The 24,869-nt window shown below is 34.4% G+C and overlaps 1 protein-coding gene across 2 annotated transcripts in view; it reads right to left on the bottom strand.

Annotated features, from left to right (window-relative positions):
* LOC113549071 (zinc finger protein 1) overlaps positions 1-24,869 on the bottom strand; it is a 165,048-nt gene that overhangs the window by 67,241 nt on the left and 72,938 nt on the right. For both annotated transcript variants that reach the window (XM_026950223.1, XM_026950224.1), the window contains 2 exons: positions 6,522-6,715; positions 5,423-5,549 (listed from right to left, as the gene is read on the bottom strand). In XM_026950223.1, the coding sequence (XP_026806024.1) occupies positions 5,423-5,549; positions 6,522-6,715 (321 nt within the window). The remainder of the gene's footprint in view (positions 1-5,422; positions 5,550-6,521; positions 6,716-24,869) is intronic.

Here is a 24,869-nt window from a genome sequence, read left to right as displayed (position 1 = left end):
TATTATTATATTTTCGCGTTCAGGATTCGCGGATGGAGAGATTGAAAATAACCCGCGCCGGACGTTTACGACGACGGCTTCGCACACGCACCGCAGCCGTATAATATATAATATTATACTCCATTATCGCCGCCGCCGTACAGATTGGCTTGTACGGTGCGCGCGGGGCGTTTAACCGCGTAACGCGCATAAAACACAAAGTACACGGTATTACGTTTCTGAGAAACATTGCGCGTTGGAAGGTTACCAAAATGAAAAATAAAAACCACATGTACACCACGGCACACAATATAATATAATTTAGATATATTATACCGTATGAGAATATCGGATCAGCTGCCTCCGCACCCATATACGTGACCGCGCGCTCGCTGTTATTAATAATACTAATTATTATTATTATAATTCTATGCCATATAGTGGTGCATGATGATATTTATGTTATTTTACTATATTGTTATTTAGTGTTATCATATTTAATCGTCCATTGGTCTGCAATCGACGGATCGGCGATGGCTGCAGGATTGTGCATAATAATAACGAAATAATAATATTATAAAAATTAACGATTAACGATAATCAATGCGACAAGGACAACGACGTCGACAACAACGACAGTGACGCGGTGGGGGGGAGAATTTTGTAATTTTTCTGAAACAAAAGTCAATTAAAAACGTCCTCGGCGTAACGGCCGCCCGCGCGTCATCTCAATCGTACAACAACGGCATCAGCGGTGCGTGTATTATATTGTAGCCCGTGACTGTGAGCGGTGTGGTCGTGTGGTACATGAATATAATATATATATATATATATTATATACATATACATGTACACGGGGACGACGCCCGCCGCCGCGCGTGGAATAGCGTCGGAATTACTGAAGGCGCCGGACCGGCGGCGCACTTTGGCCTCAGCCGGATTACTTTTCTTTTCTTATTTATACATGTATATATATATATATATATATATCACAGTTTTTTGTTACCCTTACATTTTCTTCTCTATACTCTTCACTTATTATTTTCTCTCCTTTCAAACGGAAAAAGGTTCTCTCGCTTTCCTCTTTATTTTCTTTTTCTTTCTCTTTTTTTCTATCTCTTTTTTACTGTGCAAGAAACGCAAAAAGTATTATTTGGCGCATAAACTTGTTGGATTCACACCCACACACACGCGCACATCCAACAACAACAACATCGCCGATATATCCAAAGCTATACATATATATATTACATTATATTTTGCGCTGGCCAACTTTTGATTAAAAACTTTTGGGATCTTTTTTTTTATCGCCGTAAAATACGGACAGGAAGGAGAGCTGTCGTATATGTGGTCAACGAAACGCCTTGAGAAAGTATTACTCCAGTGGGATGCACTGGCGTCATATAGTATGGCGTGATAAGGTGTATAAGGTGTATAACAACTTACGAGGCGGAAAAACTACGGGTGTAATATGCTAATTGTACACTCAATTACAACCTATAAATAATATATACATATATATTTTCAGTCTGAAAAGTCATATAGAGAGGTAAACGTATTGAATTTGTTTAATCGGTATGAATACCAATTATTTGTTTCAAATAAATAATATTTTATAATGATTATATACACATATTACATATATATTTATATAATAAAAACTACTTATTTAATTCATATAAATAACAGATTCCAACTTAAGTATTATAGTCGTAATAGTAAATTAGGATATTTTATTAGAAAATCACATTTTTGAGAAAATTGATTAATTTTAGTATAGGATTTCAACCGCAACAGAATTATAGAACCGTAAATGCATGGATAACAGCCTGTATTTTAATAATATGATTTATTATAAATTAAAAAAAAAATAATAAAACAGAATAAACCATGCAACAAAAATTGTTTTGAAATAATGTATTTGAACAAGCGCTTGTTTCTTATAACATGTTTTTTAATACCACCTACTTAAATAAATTATTTCGTAACGACTATAACGACCAAAGCAGATTTTTTACGGCCAAATTTATTGCCCCTAATAGACGCGCACGACGGGATCATTAAAAAAATTATTTAATTACTAAAGTCATCATTGTCAACATAACAACCAGTCAAGCTCAATTTGCTTGTTAAAATTTAAATGAATTACGGCCGACGAGGATGATGAAGAAAACGATCGCCGCCGAAGCGTACACGGCTGTGCGCGGCGTCATGTTGTATAACGTCGAATATAATCACACGCAGTCATTATAACAAGACTATTGCTGCAGTTCCGTAATTATACAAATATCTATATTATCCGGTCAATCAAAGGTTAGGAAAGACATTTTTTTTTTTAAATCCTCTACTCTAGGTACAAAAATATTCATAACGGACTTTTTGTCACCATCATATCAGCCACGCCTTATCCCTATACACATCATCAATGATAGATAGACTCTATAGGCTTTTGCGCGTGCATTACAAACTATCCCGCGACCACCACGATGAAACGCGTATAATATAACTAACTAATAATAGTGGACGCTCGCGTAGAAGAAGGGCATTTGGCACGATCACAAAAACCGTAAAAAAAATCAAAAAAAAATCAGCGAACGTTTTGCAGTACCTTATTAGAGCAGCGGGAGAAAAATTGCAGTGAACACGGAGAGCAGAAAGACAGAGACGGAGAAACTTGCCAGAATGTCCTCCTATTAAGGATCGCTCGTAAATCTCCAACAGGCCCGCCGTTCTACATAATACCGTCACCGTGCTGGACGTGAAATATTCAAATATATAACCAGTTGCGATATATTACACATATATTGTACGATATCCGTATAATATATATACTATTATGTACTGCTATATACTACGTGGTACTTGCAGGGTAGAGTACATGATGTATAATATACATGTATTATATGTGAACATCCCGCGCTGATATTGCAGCACACATATAATCACTCAATCTTAACTGCAAATGGAATATAGGCACGCCATTCTATTACAACCATTTGTTTAACGTTTTTATCGTTGTCTACTGCTACGCGCAGCTATATAATAATAATGTACGTCGTGTCTTCGGTGCGCTCAAAATTATTGGCCCGGTCATGCCAAAAACCGGAACGATATTATTGTTCCGATGTGGAGGGATTGGTGGAGGCGATAAAGGCGCGACGCGGGTGAAGAAAAAAAAGATACGCCTACCCATCGAGCGTTTGGCGTTTGGCAAAGGCTGACGCGACGACGACCGTTGTGTTGTCACAGCTATATGCAGCAATAGCAGCGACGGCCGGACTCGTTCGGACCAATAAAAATGATTTACGAAATCGCGGAACGGACGACCGGAATAATATGCGCTCTCTTGGCAGCGCTCTCTTGATCCGGAAACTCTCGACTAAAAGCCCTGTCGCGACGGGGGGTCCTAAAAATTAATTTTTTCCCCGTACAGAATGTATACAAGGCGATCATTGAAACCTTGACTTCCAACAGCACACAAACGCGTACATATATATTTTAGGTGTGCATATATATATACACGGTATATATTACATCAGATTGTCGCGACGAAGACGATGATGACGGAAGAAGGGTCTTATCTGCCGATTCACCTCCGGTTACCGTTCCTCGCATATTATACATACATATATACACCATAGAATAGTGTAGTACTCGCGAGAGATGGTCGTTAAGCGAGCACGGAAGCTAACAGACCCCTACGTGATATATATTATACTCACAAATATACACACAAGTGTTCCGCTTTGATTGTTTTGGTCGAGATTGACCGGCCCCACCGTAACGCGAGAATCGACTACGCTGATAGAGGTGTGCGGTGGTGGTGTTAATGATCCTATTTTACACGCTCTCACCTTACCCGCAGGAAACGTTTACGCGACTACCGTCTTGAAGTATTTCTCCGATAAAGGCATAGAGGGATGGTGTCGTGATGACCGCAACAACAGGACCCGAAAACGGTTTCGATCGCGCGCCGTGTGTAACGAATGTGTCCCTGGAGACATGGCGCACGCGAAGGTTTGAGTCCGTACCGCAGAGAGATTTTGATTAAAAGTATGTGCGACGGGGGAGTATACGGTATATATATATACAGAGTATGATATATAAAAATCTTCCAGCCCGCCGTCGCAGTCGTTTATATATATATATATCTACTCAAAGAGAAAATTAAATAATAAAAAGAAAGCGATACTGCGAAAATGTTTAGCGGCAGGCGATTCTCAGAGTTCGCGCCCGTAAAAGAAAAAAGAGCGTATTTTTACTTATTTCTTTTTTGTTTATACATTTTTTTTTTTTTATTATCGGCAATAAAAGTGTGTCGGACGCGATAATCCTGCCGGAGAAGTCGAATCGCCGTGCGGTCGCGCGCGTTTATTTTTATGACGTCATCTTTGTCATTGGGGCCTAATGGAAAATTGGGCGTGGTTGGTTTTTTTCCCGATGGTATATCATATAATATATAATATAATAATATCGTGTATTATACACGACGACAATGACAATAATCATAATAATAATAACAACAACGGGCACGAAATATACGACGCCAAAGGCGATACTACGGTTAGGGGTGGATCCACCGCTGCCGAGTATACTCGCACGAGCGGAGTAATATATATTTTGTAATTGTTCACCTCAGTTTGTGGAGATAATATATAATATTATAATATTTTATTCTAGTGATAATTTTATTGTTTAAAACGAATGATGAAATTGTTTTTATTAGGTCCCAAAAATAAATTAAATTATAAACATAACTATTAATATCAACTACGTATCTATACATATGTAGGTGCGTTTTATTATAATTATATACATAAATAGTTTTGACTCGTACAATAAGTTAAACTTCACAATGCGAATGCGTACACACATCCTATCAAAATTTGACATTTTTAGTATTTTACGGCAAAAAAAAATGTTTAGTTTTGTTTTTACTAATTTCTACATCAACTTTGTCGTCATATAAACTTCAAATAAACATTCAAGGAACTCTAGGAAGATTTCGTTGAGGGACCAGAGAGAGTTTTTGAGTGGTTTTGATAAAACAAAATAAAACAAAATAAAAAACGTTAATCGCTCCGGAACTGTGTTGCCCTTTGTCCTTCGAAACGTCTAAGTACTTCAGTCATTTTATTAATCGCTGCTCATTTAAACGCCGACTTTTAATTAGCCGTAAACTTAGGATAAAATGATCCACCTATACAGAGTATATAAGAGACAGAGAACACCCGCCTGGGTCTTAAACTTTCTGAAGTATACACTTTGACTTCTGGAGATAATAATTCACTTGAAGAGCACTGACTTTTCCAGTGGGGTAAAGAGGCTAAAAAACCTTTCACCCGCCACTTAATTGCCGAGCATTAATATCGAAAGGAGTTTTTTGGAACTATAATTTATAAATTATACGGAATTATTAAACGGTAAAAGCACAGTTCCTTACCTTTGTCACAGTCCTTGATCGCCATTTCCCCTTCGTCATCGTCTTTAACAGCAGCTGTGCCATCGCCTTCGTCATTTACCGTCATGTCCTCTTCATCGTCTCTACTTGTACAATCTTCGTTTGCCGACTATAAAAATCAAAAACAACGTTTAGTTTTGAACATTACGATTTACCACTTTTTCAGATGAATAATAATGAAGTTTCTTTATAACAATAATTATAACATCAAAATACCTGGTATTGATAATTGATAAAATAAAATACGTTTATTTTAAACAAACAAGTAGATAATACAAATATTTTCAAATAGATATAGGTAATTCATAATAAGGACATTTAACAAACATATTTTATTTGATTTGTGGAAATTCGCATACAAACCTAATGTGCACCTATATAATAAAACTACTTGAACGAAAACTGTTAAGTAAAAATGTATCGTTAATTTACCCTACACACTCGATTTCAATTTATTTGGCTGTAATAAATATATATTTTATTACTGTTTACTTATTTAAGAACATTATATTACTTGGGGTCTTTAAGAGGGTTAGGGTGTAATTTCCTGGTTCTTAATAGAAATATTAACTTTACGAGTGTCGAGTATAGTGTAAATATTTAAATGTTTACAGTTGTGTTTTCAAAAACTATAGCATTTTACAGAACAAACTAGATTAATTCATGCCAATAATTATATTTGAGTATTAACGTCAGGTTAGGTTAGGTTCGTTTTCACGACTTGAACAAAATATACTTATTTTAATAAATAAAAAGATAATAAATACTGAATCCTTTTAATGTAGAATTATTAACTATAAATGCTTAATTATAATTAAATTATAAATGTTTATGATGGATAATATTATACCTTATACACAGTTCATATTATAACTATACACACTACTATCTATAACTATAATTATACAATAGGTATATTGTATATATAATGTAAATGTTTTGACTATAGAAAATAATTTATTTTTTGCTAAATACTCTTTAATATATTATCAATTATATAATAATTAAATTATCAATCGTAACTGCAGTTATAATAAAATTTTTAATTATTTAAATACTTAAAATATTTTATGAATTTTACCGTAGAAGAATCTTTAGTATCCTCAGCCGTCTGACTACGATTTTTGATGAATTGTCGTTTGGTATTGGTACCCGTCGACAGCAGCGGCTGATGGTTGTGATTAGTGTCCGGATTGATAATAATTTCGTCATCTTGTTCCACACACAAAGTCATATCCTGTTGGCGGTCTACAATGTCACAGTCTGCACTTTCCACTGGGGAAAAATAATGAGAAAAATTGCGTAAGTATATACAATATACATATATAATATATCATGTGTATATTGTGTATATATATATATATATTATATGGAGAAGAGCATAGAAAAACGAAAAGGAAAACTAATCTTTAATCATCTCGAAACACTTTTATAGGTTATTACTCGAAAACGGTTCAGATAAATAGCTCCGATACCCGGTTAGAGGGGTGGCGGTGCATTGGCGGCGGACGCAATAAAAAGGAAAAGCGAAATCGTCGTTCAGTATAGTCGTCGTCGTCGTCGTCGTGCTTTAACTATATACTACGGACATAAATCATATTTTAAATTAGTAACGGAGACGAATGGAGAGGGACGGGAATTTATGAGCCTTTTCATCGCGAGGTCCACCTTGGACGTATATCCCTCCGCACCCCCGGATAGCTGCCGTTTGGAACGGCCCGAAAAACTCTTTTGGTACATTAAGTTAAGTGACCCTCACCGCGACGACTGCTATAATACTATATACTGTACACAGAGCTCGTCCGTCGTTTTGGCGACGATATTTCATACACTTTAGTGTGTTTCCTCGTTATAATAATATATATATATGTCGTGCGTCGACGAAACGACATATTATGTTACGGCGAGAAGAGGGGTACATTTATCGACGAGCCGTCGGGTAGTTGCACAGTGCGTACATAACCTTATCACCGTATATACATATAATATTGCATATATTGTGTACACATTATATACCATGCAGTATACACACCCTCCGACTATAATATGTTTGCACCGTCGATATCACTGCACGTCGTTGTTCGCCGTATACTAAATAATACAGTATAAATGTATAATATTATTATATATAGGTACCACTTTGATTGTTTTCGACTCTATATGGCTTTTTTGTTCATAATATAATATATGTATTATTACTATTATTTCACTGCGCTGCGCGGCGAAGGCAAATGTCGTCGTTTCGTGCGCGACATGTGCCGCTGATGAGCATAGTAATTAAGTCCGGTAGGTATTGAAAGGGTTCCCCTTTATTCCGCGCGCGCTCTCCCGCGAGCGCAGTTCGAAGCGGTGGCCGTGGCGATCGAAGAGGTGGGGGGGAGTTCCCGTCGAATTAGCAATCATGTCAATCCATCCGAAACCAATCAACCCCATGCGCTGTTGTTTTTCTTCTCCACCCGCGTGCGCACACACGCGCACTAATGACACTGCACGACACGCCAGATGGCTTCCCCCTGGTTTGCGCCCCACCATCACCGCCTCCACAATACAGCTACTCATCATCATCTGGCGATCATTTTTATCTAAACGCAATCCATATCATACGTGCCCAATACCTTACAAAAGGTCACCTTTTCGGCTACGTCTATAGGCATCTAGAGCGACACGACGACTACACGTGACCCAACATGAATATTATATACAATATTGTCGTGTCACGGATATAATAAAACAACTTTTTCTGCGTGTTTTGTGTGTATGTAACGTAATATTGTATGGTATTATTATTATACGCACACTAGGAGGTGACAACTATGGAAGTGGTCAGTGGTGGGAAGGAACTGAAAAAACGAATTCGAAAATAAAAAAGTTCCCGATTTGACATAATTTGACGCGATTTCCGTACACGCTCAAAAGTTGTTCTGCAGAGTATTTTGACATTAGGTTGGCATTGTGTGCGAGTTAGATTCGGACGTGAATTTATAATAATATATAAATAATATAATAAATATACATGTGTGACAGAGTTATATATATTATGTATGTATGTGCTACAGTGTCGTATAAGGCAGGCGTGATTGTCGGCTGGGCAATGGGGCAAGAGAGGGTCGACTGCAAAAACTTTCCTTTAGAATATAATATATAAATACAAAAAAGTGGTTGAAGGGGGGAGTTGGTACATCGTTTGTTGTGTTGTATTTTTTTTAGTTTTACGCCCTCCACGCCGATCGAACAGTGCGTATATTATATACGTACATATGATATGCAGTATACGGTAAAATAAAATAGTAAAAAGAACAATGCGCTCGACGTACATGCATAACACAATATATCATCTCATTTGTAAATATATATATATATCTACCTCTACGTGTAAAAATCCAAATTTCGACCACGGACAATGGCCAGTCCGGTATTATAATATTATTGTTTTGGATATATATACATTGTATACTTAAAAATTAAAATACACATTATATATATGTGCACGTTTTCGGAAAACATATAGTTGTCGTAAAACTATACATAATACCGACTGCTCCTCGCCTGTATGACGACAAAACAAAATAACGTGTGACACCACTCGCTAATCGGACGGGATGAGTGCGTAAAAAAAAAAATAATAAAAACAGAGCACAAATTAAGTCTCATTCTACTATCCCTTCATCCCCCATCCATAACCAATGAAAAATGGCTCCACCGGGTCAAAACACGCGTGTACAATAACGTATAACGTTCGTCCGTCCGTCCACTGCCGTTTGTTTCGGTTTTTTTTTTCGAAATTTATTCGTTCACCGCCGCGCTGCACACACACATACTTTATATAAATAATTACACGTGATATTTACGTGCACGAGCTTGTTGTTGTAATAACATTATTGTGTCACTGTACATAGTTGTGCATATACGTGTGCCGTATATAATGATGATAATAAATTTTAAATAAAAAACCGCACCCTTTATATTCAGATGAACGTTTCGCGACGATATCGCCGGCACGCCGTAAAACGTTCGAAACGCGCACAAAAATTAAAACGAATACGTGTGGAGAATATGTAAAGCAGGGAAAACATGAACGGATAGACGCGCGTGGCAATATAGATTTGAATTATCGCGATCGGTTGTACGCCGGTCTGCCGTCACTTGCGAATGCTACACATTGTATGTTAAATATATATATAAGTATGTATAAGTGTATACATTGTAGCCTGACGAAATGATAAAAATATAAAATTGTAAAATTTCACTTCATAATTGTGTAAATTACAGGAAATAAAAATAATACCTATCGTACATTGTAATATAGAAATGTTAACATTAAATTTAAGTAGGTATATATTATGCCTAATGAAAAGCTTTAACAAGCTATTTAGCATTTATGACCAAAAGAATAAGTACTACGCGATAAAGTTGTATATTTCACTTTCCTCCAAAAAATATTTGACTTGATAAACATCTGCATATTATAATAATAAATTTACTTACCTAATACAAAATTATCTTGTGATTATATATATAAATATGATATTTCATCTAAATATTTTTAGATTTTTTTACATCAGTATTTTTTTGGTTGCTTAAGTACCTATTTAAAACATAATTATCAACTATGAAAATGTATTATAATAATTAATTATGAGCTTTAGAATTGTATTAATGAAAAATGCTGTTTCAACAGGGGGGCCTAATCCACGACATTATATAATTACCTCGATGTATGCACCGCGTAATAGTTATATATATGTTGTACCTAAATAAGAAATAATATTATACACCGACGCTTGTACACATAAATATATAAACTGTACAAAGATAAACACTACTGAAATCGAAATCAACTGTAGAAATATAAAAGGCAATTCCAAAAGAATTTTAGATATTTGTTTGGACTCTGTGCGTGTCTTGGTGTATCCCACACTTATAAAACTAATACACTATTATTATTATTATACCAATAAGAATTATAGTGAAAACAATAATAATAATAATTATTATTATTATTATTATTATTATACGCATTTATGGCGATGAAAGCGGAGTACAATTCACGATAAATCCTATTTTTTCTCTTTCTTATCTCGGTTTATACGTATAAAACGGTGGGTCTACAACACTTATAATAATCGCCACAACAGATTTAGGCTTTCAGCGGAATGAAAAGCGAATCGGCGAAAAATCGTATGAGTGTGAGGGGAGGGGGCAGTGCGTGTATCATTTCGGTAGGAAGGAAAAAAATGTCACGTGGACCGATGGTAGTAATAACAATTTCGCGAGACGAATAGTGTGCGGCGAGGACTCGTCCCCGTGGCCTACATGTGAACGTGTGTTATATAAACGAAGAGAACAAGCGTGCCGACGCATCAGACCTAAAGATTTTCCCTGAACCAATATCGTTATTGCAGCTCACACGTTATTATCCGTCGTCGCCGTTTTACGCACATAATAATAATAAATTATACTATATTATACACATATATACTTTGGAAATATCTTGCAAAAGAAAAACCAATTTGAGATTGAACGCGCTAGCGTATATGGTCAGGTGCTTAGCGTTCGTGACGACGTAATACGCTATAACAAGTGACACCGGATTCGGAATTTAATAATATAGTATATTTCAAAAATTGTATTATCATGTGGACGATGACTGATGATATCAATGAAATATTGAAATCATTATCCTTGTGAAAGTCGTAAACAAACTGACAGAACCGTTTTACGATAGAACCGCTTTTCATCACGCTAATACCTATATTATAATATATATATATAAATAAATTACGAACCTAAAATCAACTTTCCTAGATGAAATGTATAATGGTGGTACATACTAACTTTCGTTTTTTTATTATTTTTTTTTTTTTATGTAACCTATACGTTATGCAAATTTATCGAAAGTCTGTGATATCAGTGACGGATTTAAACTGAGTAATTTTTTTCGTTTTAAATATCATAATCATCGCACATTATAAAAAGATAATATTTTATAACCATTGATATAAGACGTCTACAGTATTGAGAAACTTTAAAATTAGGTATACACAAGATAAGCTAATCGAATTTTCCGAAACTCTCTGATTTGTTATTCAAGGTACTTAATAATTTATCCAGCAGGAGAACACTTAAATTTAATCAAATACTTAACATTTATAGCAATTAAGAGAGCTGCTACAGCAACAGGAGGCGCGCCTTGAGGGAGAAGAATGAGCGGTATGTGTGTGTGTGTGTGTTGGAATACATATATATAGGTATACACAAAGCCGCCGTCGTTTTTCCGTAACGTTCACTTGGCGTAGAGTATATATATATATATATATATACAACAGCAGCTACACGGAATAACCGAGTTAATATCTCTACATATTTTGACTAACTGTAACAAAAATATTAATGCATTTATGTTGGATTTTCTACTTGCAAGTATTTAATTAATTTGAATTACGCATTATATTTTTCGAGCACGAGTCCGTCGCCGTATGGTCTCAGTACTTCTCGGCAAAAAATAGCAAGCGCGGATTCCGTCAAGTCTTGAGAAATTCATTTTTCGAAAACGAGTTTATTACTGGCATTCCCCTTAAAACAATGAGCTAGTTCATATTTTAACGTCGGAAAACGGAATTATAATCATTTGTTACACGTGCGTACATGGCGCCAAGACTGCAAGTCCTTAATAACAATATTATAATTATAAATCAAATAAGTGCATCTCGTGTAGTGGCAAGAAATAGACTAGGTTCAAACTGTCAAGAAAAAAAAATCAGTGAATTCGATTTTGAGGGACGACGACAGATTTGTCCACGAAGACGTTCTCGGTCCCACGTACTTAAACGACACAAGAGGAGAGTCGATGACGAGTGAAATCACTCGACGAGTACAGTCCGGTTCCGGAGGACGCATGTCGTGCAGACGTAGAGCTACGGCAGGGGACGGGTTTCCGGACGTGTGTATATAATTCGCAGCGGGACGCACGGGGAAGAAACGAATAAAAATGTATTATTTTTCAAAAGGAACGCGTGGACGGATCGGTATCGTTGGGTCGGCCCCCGGTTCAATCCTGGGAGGGCATCCGGGGGGAGGGGGTAGAGAGAGAAGAAGAGTGGTAGTACGCGAGACACGCGTATATACGCGCGGCCGACAGGAGGTCGTTTTTAAGTGGATTACTGTTCCCGCCGACGACTCTGCCGGGGAAAAGCGAGCGTGCGATAATTTGACGGACGGCGTCGGGGATTATCCAGCGATGCGAAATATCCGGATGAAAAAAACGGCAGCGGCGGGAAAAGTCAAAAAGAGACCGCGCGCGTGCATTAACGTGATTAACAACAACAGCAGCGATGGTGGAAAGAGAAAAACCTGCGCCAGACCGTCTCCCCGCGACCGACACTGCCTAGTCATATATAAACGTATATTATAATAATAATATACAATATACGAGAAATCGTATTCAGAATGTATCAAGTGTAATATATATACGGTAATTCAATTGTGTATATACGATGTGTGTGCAGTGTAAACGTTACGTTTTTACGGGAGAATAAAGTGTGTGTACCATTTTTTACTTGTCAAATTTCCGATATTCTGGAGAATATATCATAATTGTGCCCGCCATATATGTGTATACAATACAGATGCATGCAGTATACACTTCATAATATATATCGCGCGGATACGATCATTTTATGACCGGGCGATAGTATGAGCATAATATATAATGATGACGGAGAAAAGAAACAGGATTGAGATGGAGTGAGATAGAAAAAAATCTATTACCGAGCCACGTGGCCGCCGGGTGACGGAAATCCGACGAAAATCGAAGGTTAATTATCATAACAATGGAATTGTACGGCGATTCAGCTCCGGCACGAGGGCGTGTCATATTGTCATTGTGTATAATAGTAAGAAACGCACACAAGCAAATATATATATATAAGTATATTTATACACCGTAAGCGACGTGTCATTGTATGTGTATGCTCTTCTTTTTTCGGGTGGAAACATCATATACATGTATTGTGACGGCGGTGACCATGGAAAGGGCGGAAAAAGGTATGGTTATATATATATATATATATTATATGTGAAATTCGGGCGGGATGTGTCATCCGGATACCGGAAACGCGCCGAAAGTCCTGCGGATTTTGGCTCGGGACAATATGCGCGTAGACCGAAGAAGAAAAAGAAAGCGTAGGGCCTTTTTTCTCCTTTATATCATATATATCGTACTTTCGCGCGCCCGTACTCACAAACTCACGCTCACATCACACAACTGGCCGGATACAACAATAACACAAGAGCTTCCATGACTAGCGTATGTACGTATATATACGTTCAGGCGCAAAGGATTTCAAACTCGATATATATGTATAATATAATAATAAGACCGACGACAACTGCAATGACGGATATAATATACGATTTTTTTGACCGCCTGTATATATCTCTGCGAACGCTCATTGTACAGTGCTTTCAATTTTTAGAAAGAAAAACTCGTGACGACCGGCAAAATCGGCATTAAATTTATGAAGCTAATCCTTATTTTTTTTTCAAAATCCGTCGTTATAATATTATTATTATTATTATTACTATGGTATTATACTTTATATCATACAGCACGCGAGTGCGTATCGAGAAACGATGCGAAAAGTAAAAATATATGTAATATGTATATATTGCGACAAACGGAAAAAAGCAAAAAAAATACATATTATGGTAATACAGAACGGAAAGCGTCGACGGTACGCTGCATATAGTCAGGCTGGGACGAAGAAATAATAAATCGACGAAATCTTCGCCGCGCGCAAACATTCAACCGTGAGATATTGAAACGAGTATAATTTCTATCGCTCCGTCTCCCCTCGGCCACCTCTGCGCCTACGCCCAGTCCGCCCCACGTTCACTGTATTCCGTAAATTATTTTAATAATATCAAATGTAGCGTGTGCGCGTATACTCCTTTCGGAAGTCATTCGAACGTGAATAAATTCGTAAAAGAGGAAGTTAACGCCGTTTTATAGTACCGTTATTATTATTATTATTGTTATTAGCTGCACTTTGTGAGCGTTGATGTATATACGTGGGTTTGACGATATAGAAAAAGGATGAACGTAATTTTTTCAAAAAAAAAAAATTGTCTTGTACAAGAGGTAAGCACCACACACATCACACTATGTAATACATATATATATATATATATATTATAGCGAGAGCAGTGTACACCACTTGAGTACGTGCGTATAATATAAGTCTATACACTATATTATATACATTATCAAGACGGCGCACCGCGGGAGGAGGACAAAAATCCGAATTTTATTACTCCGTCGACGGCGATGAAGGCGGGTTATTCTTTTCTTTTTTTTTTTTTTTTAATGTTCGGCACTCGAGAAAACAAATCGTTTCGGATTCCGGAAAAGTGCCCTTTTAACCGGGGACCGGATGAGTAATGATGTCTAGGAGGGACAAAAACGCGCTATAGGTCGTGTATATGCGCGCGGACGAGTTGTGTTTTTTTCTCTTCCTTAGTTTTTTATTTTTTTTTTTTAGCGAACAAAATAATAATGTGTATATACGAAGAAAGAATACAATTTTCTAGAGCATTACACCTGTCCGTCAACGGGAAGGACAGCTATATATATACATATATCGTGAATAAATGGTGTGGTGCGCGCATTAAACTTGCTCTTTGTATATGCTAATGAACTATTCGCGAGCGTATATACACAGTGGCTACAGCATATACAGGCTCCGCGAACACGTGTAAACGAAAATCAGTCAGCGAAAAATATATACGACAAAACGACGACGACGCGTTATACATATATTATATATGCTAACTCATAATATATTGAATAGTTCGCATGAATTTATATATTATGTTTTTCAAGCGTAAGAACGTACAACGGTGACGTGTATAATACACGGACAGACTTGGTATTTTATATCTACATACAGAAGTAGCTCTAGTCAATAACTCATAATAGGCCAACGCCATCCCCCTCACTATCGTATTTAAGCACACAATATATTATTTACTAATGCTACAGATTTTTACAAATATTTTGTCATTTATTTCATATTTTATATTATTAAAAATTATTTCATTGAAGAAAAGTGTGTAATGTATCCTCCTCACAGATTATATTTAAATATAAACTCTTATACCCTATGTACCAAAAATGTAAAAAAAAATGTGACGTAAATATTCATCTAACTCGGTTCGTCGTCTTGACTAATAATTATAAACACATTTTTCAAAAAAAAATCGATAGGTATTAAAAAATAAATAAAACTGTTTTGTTTTATTCATTTGTACAATATTTATGACAAGATAAGAAATAAAGAACGATTATAACACGGAAATAACTACATCGTCAACCTGTCGTGCGACACGTGATGGTTGAAGTCAGCATTTTCAGTTATTACTCCACCGGACACGTCCCGAAATTATTACAGAGAAGCGTTATTATAATAATAATATACGATCGTATATAATATTATTACTAGTATTACGCGTGTATGATAATTTCGCACGTTATCTGCATATGGCTTGCGGCGGCTTCCTGTCTGCCGCCCACGACGACGTCACCTCTTCTATACTTATGGTATTATACGTTTAAACAACAACACGCGCGCGACAACCGGTATGCGATTACCAGCCCGGTGCACAGGTCCCAATCACACACGTAAGTCACCGTGTGTCGACGGACGATTGTCACACGTGTGGACAGTATAATATTATAAATTATAATGTATGGTAGGCGTTGGTTTGACGGTATACATACATAATATCTAACGAATATAATTTATAGCGGTGATGCGATAATATGTACAATATCATAACATATTGTATAATGAATCAGTATTACAATATGATACAGTCAAACAGACACAGTAGGAAATTCGTGCATTGCAGTGAAAATTATCGTTTTAAAACACAAAAGTTTCCTGTATTTCACCGAACATCATAATATTATTATATTGAACTGCATAGAATTATTATAAAAATTTACACAGGTCCACTATAATATAAAATCTAACCATATATTTTTCTTTAATGCGTTTGTTTGGGTTTTTGAAATCTGTTTAATTTTAAATGTTTCAATGGTTAAATTCAAATTATAATTAATTCTAGTTAACGAAATTTTAATAGCTTTTTATATTTATTTTACATCATATTATAATTGTTTGCAGAGCGATCGTGTTTAACTCTGTATAATAATATGTTGACTAATTGCAATTATTTCAACTGATTTGTGATATAATATTAAAGTATTATATAGGTTGTTAAACTATTGGTCACGTTTCATCTATACTCCGCCGTCCACCCGCTTTGATTTGATCTTGTATTACTATGTATGTTAGATTTTCTGTATTTTCACCGGTAACATAATATTATACAATAACAAACTGTAGTCCGGTGATTATACGACACCGGTGCACGGTCGGGTGGTCGAGCTCGAATTATATTAAACGTATACACATTATGATATTACTATTATATTAAAACCACGCGTTAACCGAATCGTATGATAATATTATATAGTGGTACATTGTACGCGCGTAAATACAGAACGAGGTCACAACTGCAGAGGTGTATTAATTAATTATTATACACGTCGCCGCCGCCATGATAATATAATGTATATGCGTATGGTGCCCATACGGAAACGCGTGATATACGCGGAGAGCACAACATACCTAATATTCACGTGTACGTTATATATTATATTATATTATATGCACACCAACTGTCCCATCCCATTTGCGACCCTCTTGTTGCGTGCAGTTGTCGCCGCCGCAAAGGATTATAACACGTCGCCGACCGGGTGTGCCCTAAAAGTCACCGCCGTCGTCGTGTTAGTCGTTATTATTATTATACATTATATCTTACTATAAATGTGCGCTCGGTACAATGATAGTCGTAATAATACCATGACGTGACGTCGCTGCCACCGTGTTTAAACGTTTTAATAAATTTTTACTTTACACGCACGTGCTTATATTAATCAAAAAATCTTGTTAGCATGTATGTAGACGATAAGACGAAAATCTTTTATAACTATGATTTATAAATCATCCGGAATAATCCCATTACAAGTATGCATAGATTGCGGATGTTAATTGTTCCATGATTTTTATTTTTATTATAGGTACTTATAACATATATTATTAGTTATCGTAGCACAAAAACCTCTTTATAACCAATCGTGACCCAATTCTATTATTTTTGTAAAGATAGAGATAGAGATACAACGCATCACGCACGCACCCATGCACACACATAGCTCACACGCGTTCGCCGCATTTGTAGATATATATATAAAAACAATTTGATACGAATCAGTTTACCGTTAATTCACAATGTTATACTTGCCGAAAACGTGGGTTGAAACAACCCTGATTTAAAGGGTCGTGTATCGGGAATTCAGATAATGCCTTTTGTAGAGGGGCTGATCAATTGTAATTTATCAGTGATGGTAAATAAATTTCATACTCATGAAAAGTGTACGTTTTGATATTCGATATTCTCAATCAAATATTTTAATTGGATTTAGTCTTAACTATACGTCATGTTATATCATATAAAATGTAAAAATATATAATATAACCTATATAGGATAGTAATAATTTATATCTAACGGCTAACACAACATGACACTATGGCGGTAATGATATTATATAAGCATATAATACAATTATTTTAAAGGTATGTTTCTATCAAATATACAAGTAATACAATAATTACATATACAATTATTTTTAGTGTCACATAAATATATATGTATTTTATTCATAACTTGATGCCCAAACTAAAGTTTTAAGTTTAAAAACCAATCAAATATTGTTGCAACTTTAGCCATTCGATCGAAACAGTTACTGTGTGTGTATATGTATTATAGTTTTTGAGTTTTAGGAAACTAAACAAATAGGTTTCCTCCTATTTGTATCATAAAACTTTTAAAAGTGTATAAAGCAGAAAGACTTTCGACAGCAAGGTTACTCGAAAAGAACCAAAAACAATGAAAAAGTGTATACTTTTCTATCCAAACATATTATAAACTATATGAAGTAACCATCAAAAGTCATATTTATAAAGAAATAACCAGCAGCAGCAGTCAGTCGATTAACATAAATTTCATAAGCTAATGTATGTATATACTATGCCAATAACGTGGTAAAATAAAACGGTATTCAATTCATTTTGTATACATATTATACGGGTACACAAAGTAGGGAAACAAAAAAAAGAAGAATATATACAAGAGAGTAATTTAAAATCAACAAATAAAAAATCAATCGAATCCCTGGAACTATATAAGCTCGCAGTAGGTAATTATTCAAAAAGAATAAACAATACGTTTTGAAGTTAAATTTAATTTTAGTATTATTAAAAACTAGAAAACGTTTTCTAACAGACGACGGGACATCCTCCCTTTTATGTAATATTATAACGGTTTATTGTTATATTCCCTACTCTCGATAAGCTTTCTTTTTTTTTTATTCACCGCTTCAATAACTTTATATCAATCTCCGCTTGCCATTGCGGTCGTCGTCGTTTTCGTCATCGTATCCATTAGCAAAGCACACAATATTGAATAATAATATAATAATAACAATAATAATAAAAATATAAAATGTAAAAATGTAAAATTGCACACCGCGAGCTCGTGATGGTGACGAGTCAGTAACATACCCTTTTCAATGTTTATCGTACCGTGTACAAATTATACGGCAGAGGTATTACGTAGTCATCCGTGGGGGAAACTTTAAGAGGGCGGCACGGGGACGTCGTCCTTGTTGTTTTCTTACATTAACCACCGTGTCACTGCCGATGACATCTCTACTAATGGAATATAACGATTTAGTCTTTGTCGCGAGTACTTTTTTTTAGATTCTTTATTTCTTTCGTTGTTATTTTTTACTATATACGTATACTGCACTGACTTCGTATTGAGTACGAAGCGGCAGAGATAGACGTACGTGAGTATGTGCTTGGAATAAATACGCGGTAAAAAATTACGTCCAAAGAAACATATAATAATACAACAGTGTATATTATATATATAGAGAGAGAACAGTGTGAGTGAACGGGGTCGCGACGCAGTGATTGTGGGTGACTGGGTTATTAAAATCTGGTGTAATTAGACCGTTAAAAGTTGCACGTTTATAGGATATTATATTGTTTTTACGAAAATATTCCATTAAAATCCGGACGAGGAGATTTGGATCTCACACGCATCTGACACAGCTTCCACCGTCGCCCGACGTCCGGTACAGTAGTGGTATATAGCGCTATCGCACTAGTATTATAGTGGTACAGTGAGAGCCAGAAATATTAAAATAATTAAGAAATATGGAGAGAGAATAGGATAACGGGGACAGAGCAAGTAGAGGGAAATTTCAAAAACCCCTAAAGAAAAGTTTTCTCAAAAGGGAAATTATTATTAATATTTCGGAATCGAAAACCGTGTACTTTTCGTCCGGGATATAATAATTATAAAGTTTTTCAACCGTGGCCGGAATGTAACCAGCTTGCGCGTCCTAAAAACGAATGATTTTCGTCCGTTTCGTTCTTCGAGCAATTAGTATATGTGTGGGTGGGTGAGAGTGTGTAAGCGTGTATGTCTGTAAACGTAAAGATGTGGAAAACTTTAGTTTTACTCGGCTGACATGAGATTTTACGATATTTCTCATATAGTTTTTTTTTATTGCCTCCCCCCTCTTTTTAACTCTTCGCTATCACCTCTTTGCACTCGTAATAATTATTTATTACATTCATCACGCCCGCGTTCAACACACATATATACGCGTCACACGAACATCGTTCGCGCGCACGTTCATGGCTATTTGGAATGTGCAATGACTATATATATACGACATACGTATTCTATATACATGGCCTACATAATGAAACTGTGGTAAAAAAAAAAAATGACGTGGTATAAACGACAAAGATGAGTGTAGGTGTAAATTATATTTATGTGTGCACAATTATTGCTCAATTAAATAAAAATACATTTTAAAGATTACCTATGGCAATGCACATAATAAAACAACAAAATAAATAACTATACACCTACATTATCACATAAATTAAATTGAATTAAATTCTATAAAGAAATTTTTCTCGTTCTATCCGGTTGATTTCAAACCAATAAAACGGAGATAGAAAAATTTCAAATTTTAAACTCAAATCTCTCTAGTGAAAATACGTTAAATTAAATTGTCCAGTCCTACACAATTATTTCAATACATATATGCTTTTTGTTCAAATGATTTTATATTCAATTATCAAAAATTAAGTTTTATATAAATGAAAAAAAACTTTAGGTTTATACCTATATTAAATACAGGTAATACAGCGGTATCAAAATGTCAATGTGATCTAAACCACTGCCAATACATAAAGTCGTGAAAACGTTTTGTTTTTATATATATCTTAAGAAAGTGGTTATTGTTTATAATATAAAATATTAATTACAAATATATGGGTTAATAAACATAATATATTGTTTACTTCATTTCTTTTGTAGACAAACGCACAAAATTTCTTTGAGAAAAAAATTACTTAAAGTTATTAGTTTTTTTGTTTTGTTTATTATTTAATTTTAATGTTTTTATTCATAGCATTTACAGTATCGTAAATAATATAATATAGACAATAGGGAGCACAAGTACCTACTATTCTGAATTTTAAAAATACATACAAAACATTCCCGTTATAATTTAATTCAAGCTACAATAACACGTACTATTTTGAGGGTAAAATATAAATTTTAACTTTAAAACAATGCCATAATTAAAATATTCTCACATTTTAATATTTCATAAATTAATATAGCTCGAGTAATAAAATTATAATTTAAAAATATTTATTCAATTTTAACAAAATATTAAATAAGTAACGTTTAAAATCAATAAATAATAAATTTCAATAATATTATAATTTAATTAATAATTATGTAATTACTAATTATGTATCATTTTGTCTTTTTACTAGCGAAATATATCGTATAATGTTAATAATATTAAAATTAAAAAAACGATTGAAAGAAATAGCAATTCCATAGAAATAAAAAAACAGGTAATTATAGAACTTTGAATATTACTCTGTTTATTTTTACGTGTAATACAAAAACAGTTGATGAATACATATTTTGGTAAATGTCCAACCTAACACTAGAATAATATAAGAAAAACAATAATATTTATGCCATATACTGATTGGAGACCAACAAAAATACAGAAACAGCATTAAGATGACATCACATACATTAAACCATGTAAAACAGCGTTTTTGCATTAATTAAAAATGAACCTTCTCTGACACTATAAAATACATACATTTCTGTTAACAAAAAGTATTTTCATATAAATTTTAAGTGAAGTTTGAAATACTAAAAAATCAAAATAATTTAACGGAACAGAAGTTAAAATTATTACATTCATTCAAGGCCTATTTATAATACTTTTAATAAATTATTTGTACGTTAATCTACAATTTAAATAATAGTTTGGACATTTTTTAACCATACGAGATGAACAAATAATTAAATCAATTTTTATAATCAAAATAATATTGATATATGAACAACGAATATGTATATTGTATATTATGTATATTACATGTTGAAATACATATTATTACTATTTCTAAGCCAGGTTATTTCCCATTCTTACATAAACATATTATTACACTTTTTCGATGTCAATAATAAATAAAAATTTACCCTCATAGGATGTGAATAGAACTTGATATATTTAAAATGTCGATACACTAAACGACGTACCTCATTATAATAATCATTAAATAATTCATAATTATTTTCTGTTGTAACCTACATTGCGACCTTGGTACTTCTTTTTTTTTTCATCCCACCATCACAACCCTAGTGGATGAATGCGCACATGAAATAGCCAAACCCATCCGATGGTAGATCGGGGTGTGGTTTACAGTGTTCGCGTCACCTGACTCAGGTGAAAACACCTGCGCGGAGACGCCTCTCGTCGCCCAAGCCCGGCCAATAGTGGTGTGAAGGGGTTGAGTCTATTTACACCCCACACTTTATAATATTCGCTATGGTGTGTATATTGATACCGAAAATATTTAAAGACAAAAAATAAATATTAAATTTCTTCACCCTGTGCCATAATATTATACGATGCGGCTCATCATGTGTATATGTGAAACGCTATGGAATTTGAGTTCATTTTCTATATACATGATGCATAAAAGAGCAATATCGTTGTATATATGTGACGATACTATGATATATACATATATACATTATACTGCACCCCGCGGGGGAAATTTGAATATTATGTGAGAGAGACCGTGCAGTGCAAACGACTTCGTTGTATAACGACAATATTGTTTGACCCTTTGGGCCGTGTACAATTATTCAATTATTTAGTCTACTCGAACGGGAGCGAGCTGCAGAGGACAAACTTGCGCGCGATAGTTTTTCCTCCTTATATACGCCACCACCGTCATCGTACACATATTATTGTTATTATTATTATTATTATTATTATTATTATATAATACGTTATCCCATTATGTAAATGTGGTTGTATATAATATAATATACGGCGGGATCACATGGCATAATAATAACCAGCTAGTCTACGACGGGGGAGTGGGAGTAGATGTGTGTCGAGAAAGAATTGGCTTATTTTTCTACTCTTCCACGCGTGCTCGTCTTTCCAATAATAAAAGGGTCGTTTCGCCGTGTGGCCTTTCGCGGTCGCTCTTGTAATATACACGAACGACGCACGCATGGATCGCGAAGAGGACAATGAATTGCCGTTTAAACCTCAAAATGATCAGGGTTTCGGAGCTTATACACACACACACACACACGCAAGTACATATATGTAACATACAGGCAATTAATTCGCGTATAGAGATAAAAACACAATTTACTCGACCAGGATTCCCGAGGGTATTTAAAAACGTTTGGTCTGTATATATGTTAACAGTGCAGGCGCACGACGGTGGCGGTGACGACTACGACGACGATGAAATGAGGCCTCACTCCTATGTAGTATGTATATTTTATATATACTATATAGTATAATCTATAACTGTTATATATATATATATATATTATGTACGCTCTACGTATATCGGAGTAGTTCGGTAGCAGTGATATATGTATATACGTTCGTCTTGTAAATTGGACGACCAGGCAACGGTTCCGTCGTTTGGATCGTAAAAACTCGGACGTATCAATAGGTCGATCTTGTTTTATAGGCATTCGAACAGAAACCAGAAATTGGCCCAACTCTATTGAATTACTTTTGCCTTTTCCTCTTCGCTTATACGATTTTTTTTTTTTTAGATTAACCAAACCAGATAGTGATAGTGAATTACTTTGTGCAAAAGAATTTTTCACGATAATTATGCTTTTTCTTGGTTTAGGAATATAGGAATATAACCCCTGTGCTATTGCTATCACATAAACTAAACGTCTGAAAAGTTTCGGATGCTTTGTTTTTTCTCTTTCTCTTTTCGTTTAGTTATTTTACGAATTTCCAAAAGAAAACTAACGACTAGACTATGAGCGGAGCCTGTTATTTTGTCTCTTATATATATATATTATTTTCACAGGTCATTTATTCAAAATTGAAAAACTTAATTTATACGTCCATACTAATAGTCCATATTTTATATACATGATATATAATATTATATATGTTAGTAAATGAGATAGTGTGTTGGCTTAAGAAAATAAGTCAATTTTTTCATTTTTCGATTATTATACGTTAAATTTTGTAGAAAAAATGTTTCGAGTACTTTTAAATATTTAATTTTTATAATTTTTTTACCTTAAGCTATTTGTAAAAATTTAATACCCCATTAGAATCAATTTAGAAACGTGTAAACGTTTTATTCATTTTTTTTAAAACCATGATTTTGATTTTTTCCCTATTTTATATGTGTGCGCACAGTCTATAATTTATTAATAAATTTATGTTGTAGGTACGTACAACGTACGTTTACAAAACTATTAATATATTTAGTTGCATTAGTAATCATCAAATAAATGTAATACTTATTATCATAAGTTCTTTTCTTTTTGCATAAATACTGTTGATATACTATAAGATTCACAAAACAAAATATATAGGTATATCTATCAATACTCAGTTGTGATACCACAAGAAAAAAACAAGGTATCTACCAATAGTAAAGATATTAAATACCAATACGATATATAATATATAATAATTAAACATTTATACATTATGTACTACATAGTACATAGTACTTAACTATGTACAAATTAAAATTATATTAATTATTAATTACGCAAATATTATAGTAACGTGGTTTTTAATTTAATAATTGCAGTTTTAAAAGACGCAGAAAAGTTTTTTTTTTTATATGACTATATTATAAATAACCATTTCGAAACTACTCAAGGTGA

The sequence above is a fragment of the Rhopalosiphum maidis genome, chromosome 1 (assembly GCF_003676215.2).
Source record: "Rhopalosiphum maidis isolate BTI-1 chromosome 1, ASM367621v3, whole genome shotgun sequence".
NCBI lineage: Eukaryota > Metazoa > Arthropoda > Insecta > Hemiptera > Aphididae > Rhopalosiphum > Rhopalosiphum maidis.
This window is presented reverse-complemented; position numbering and strand designations above follow the sequence as displayed.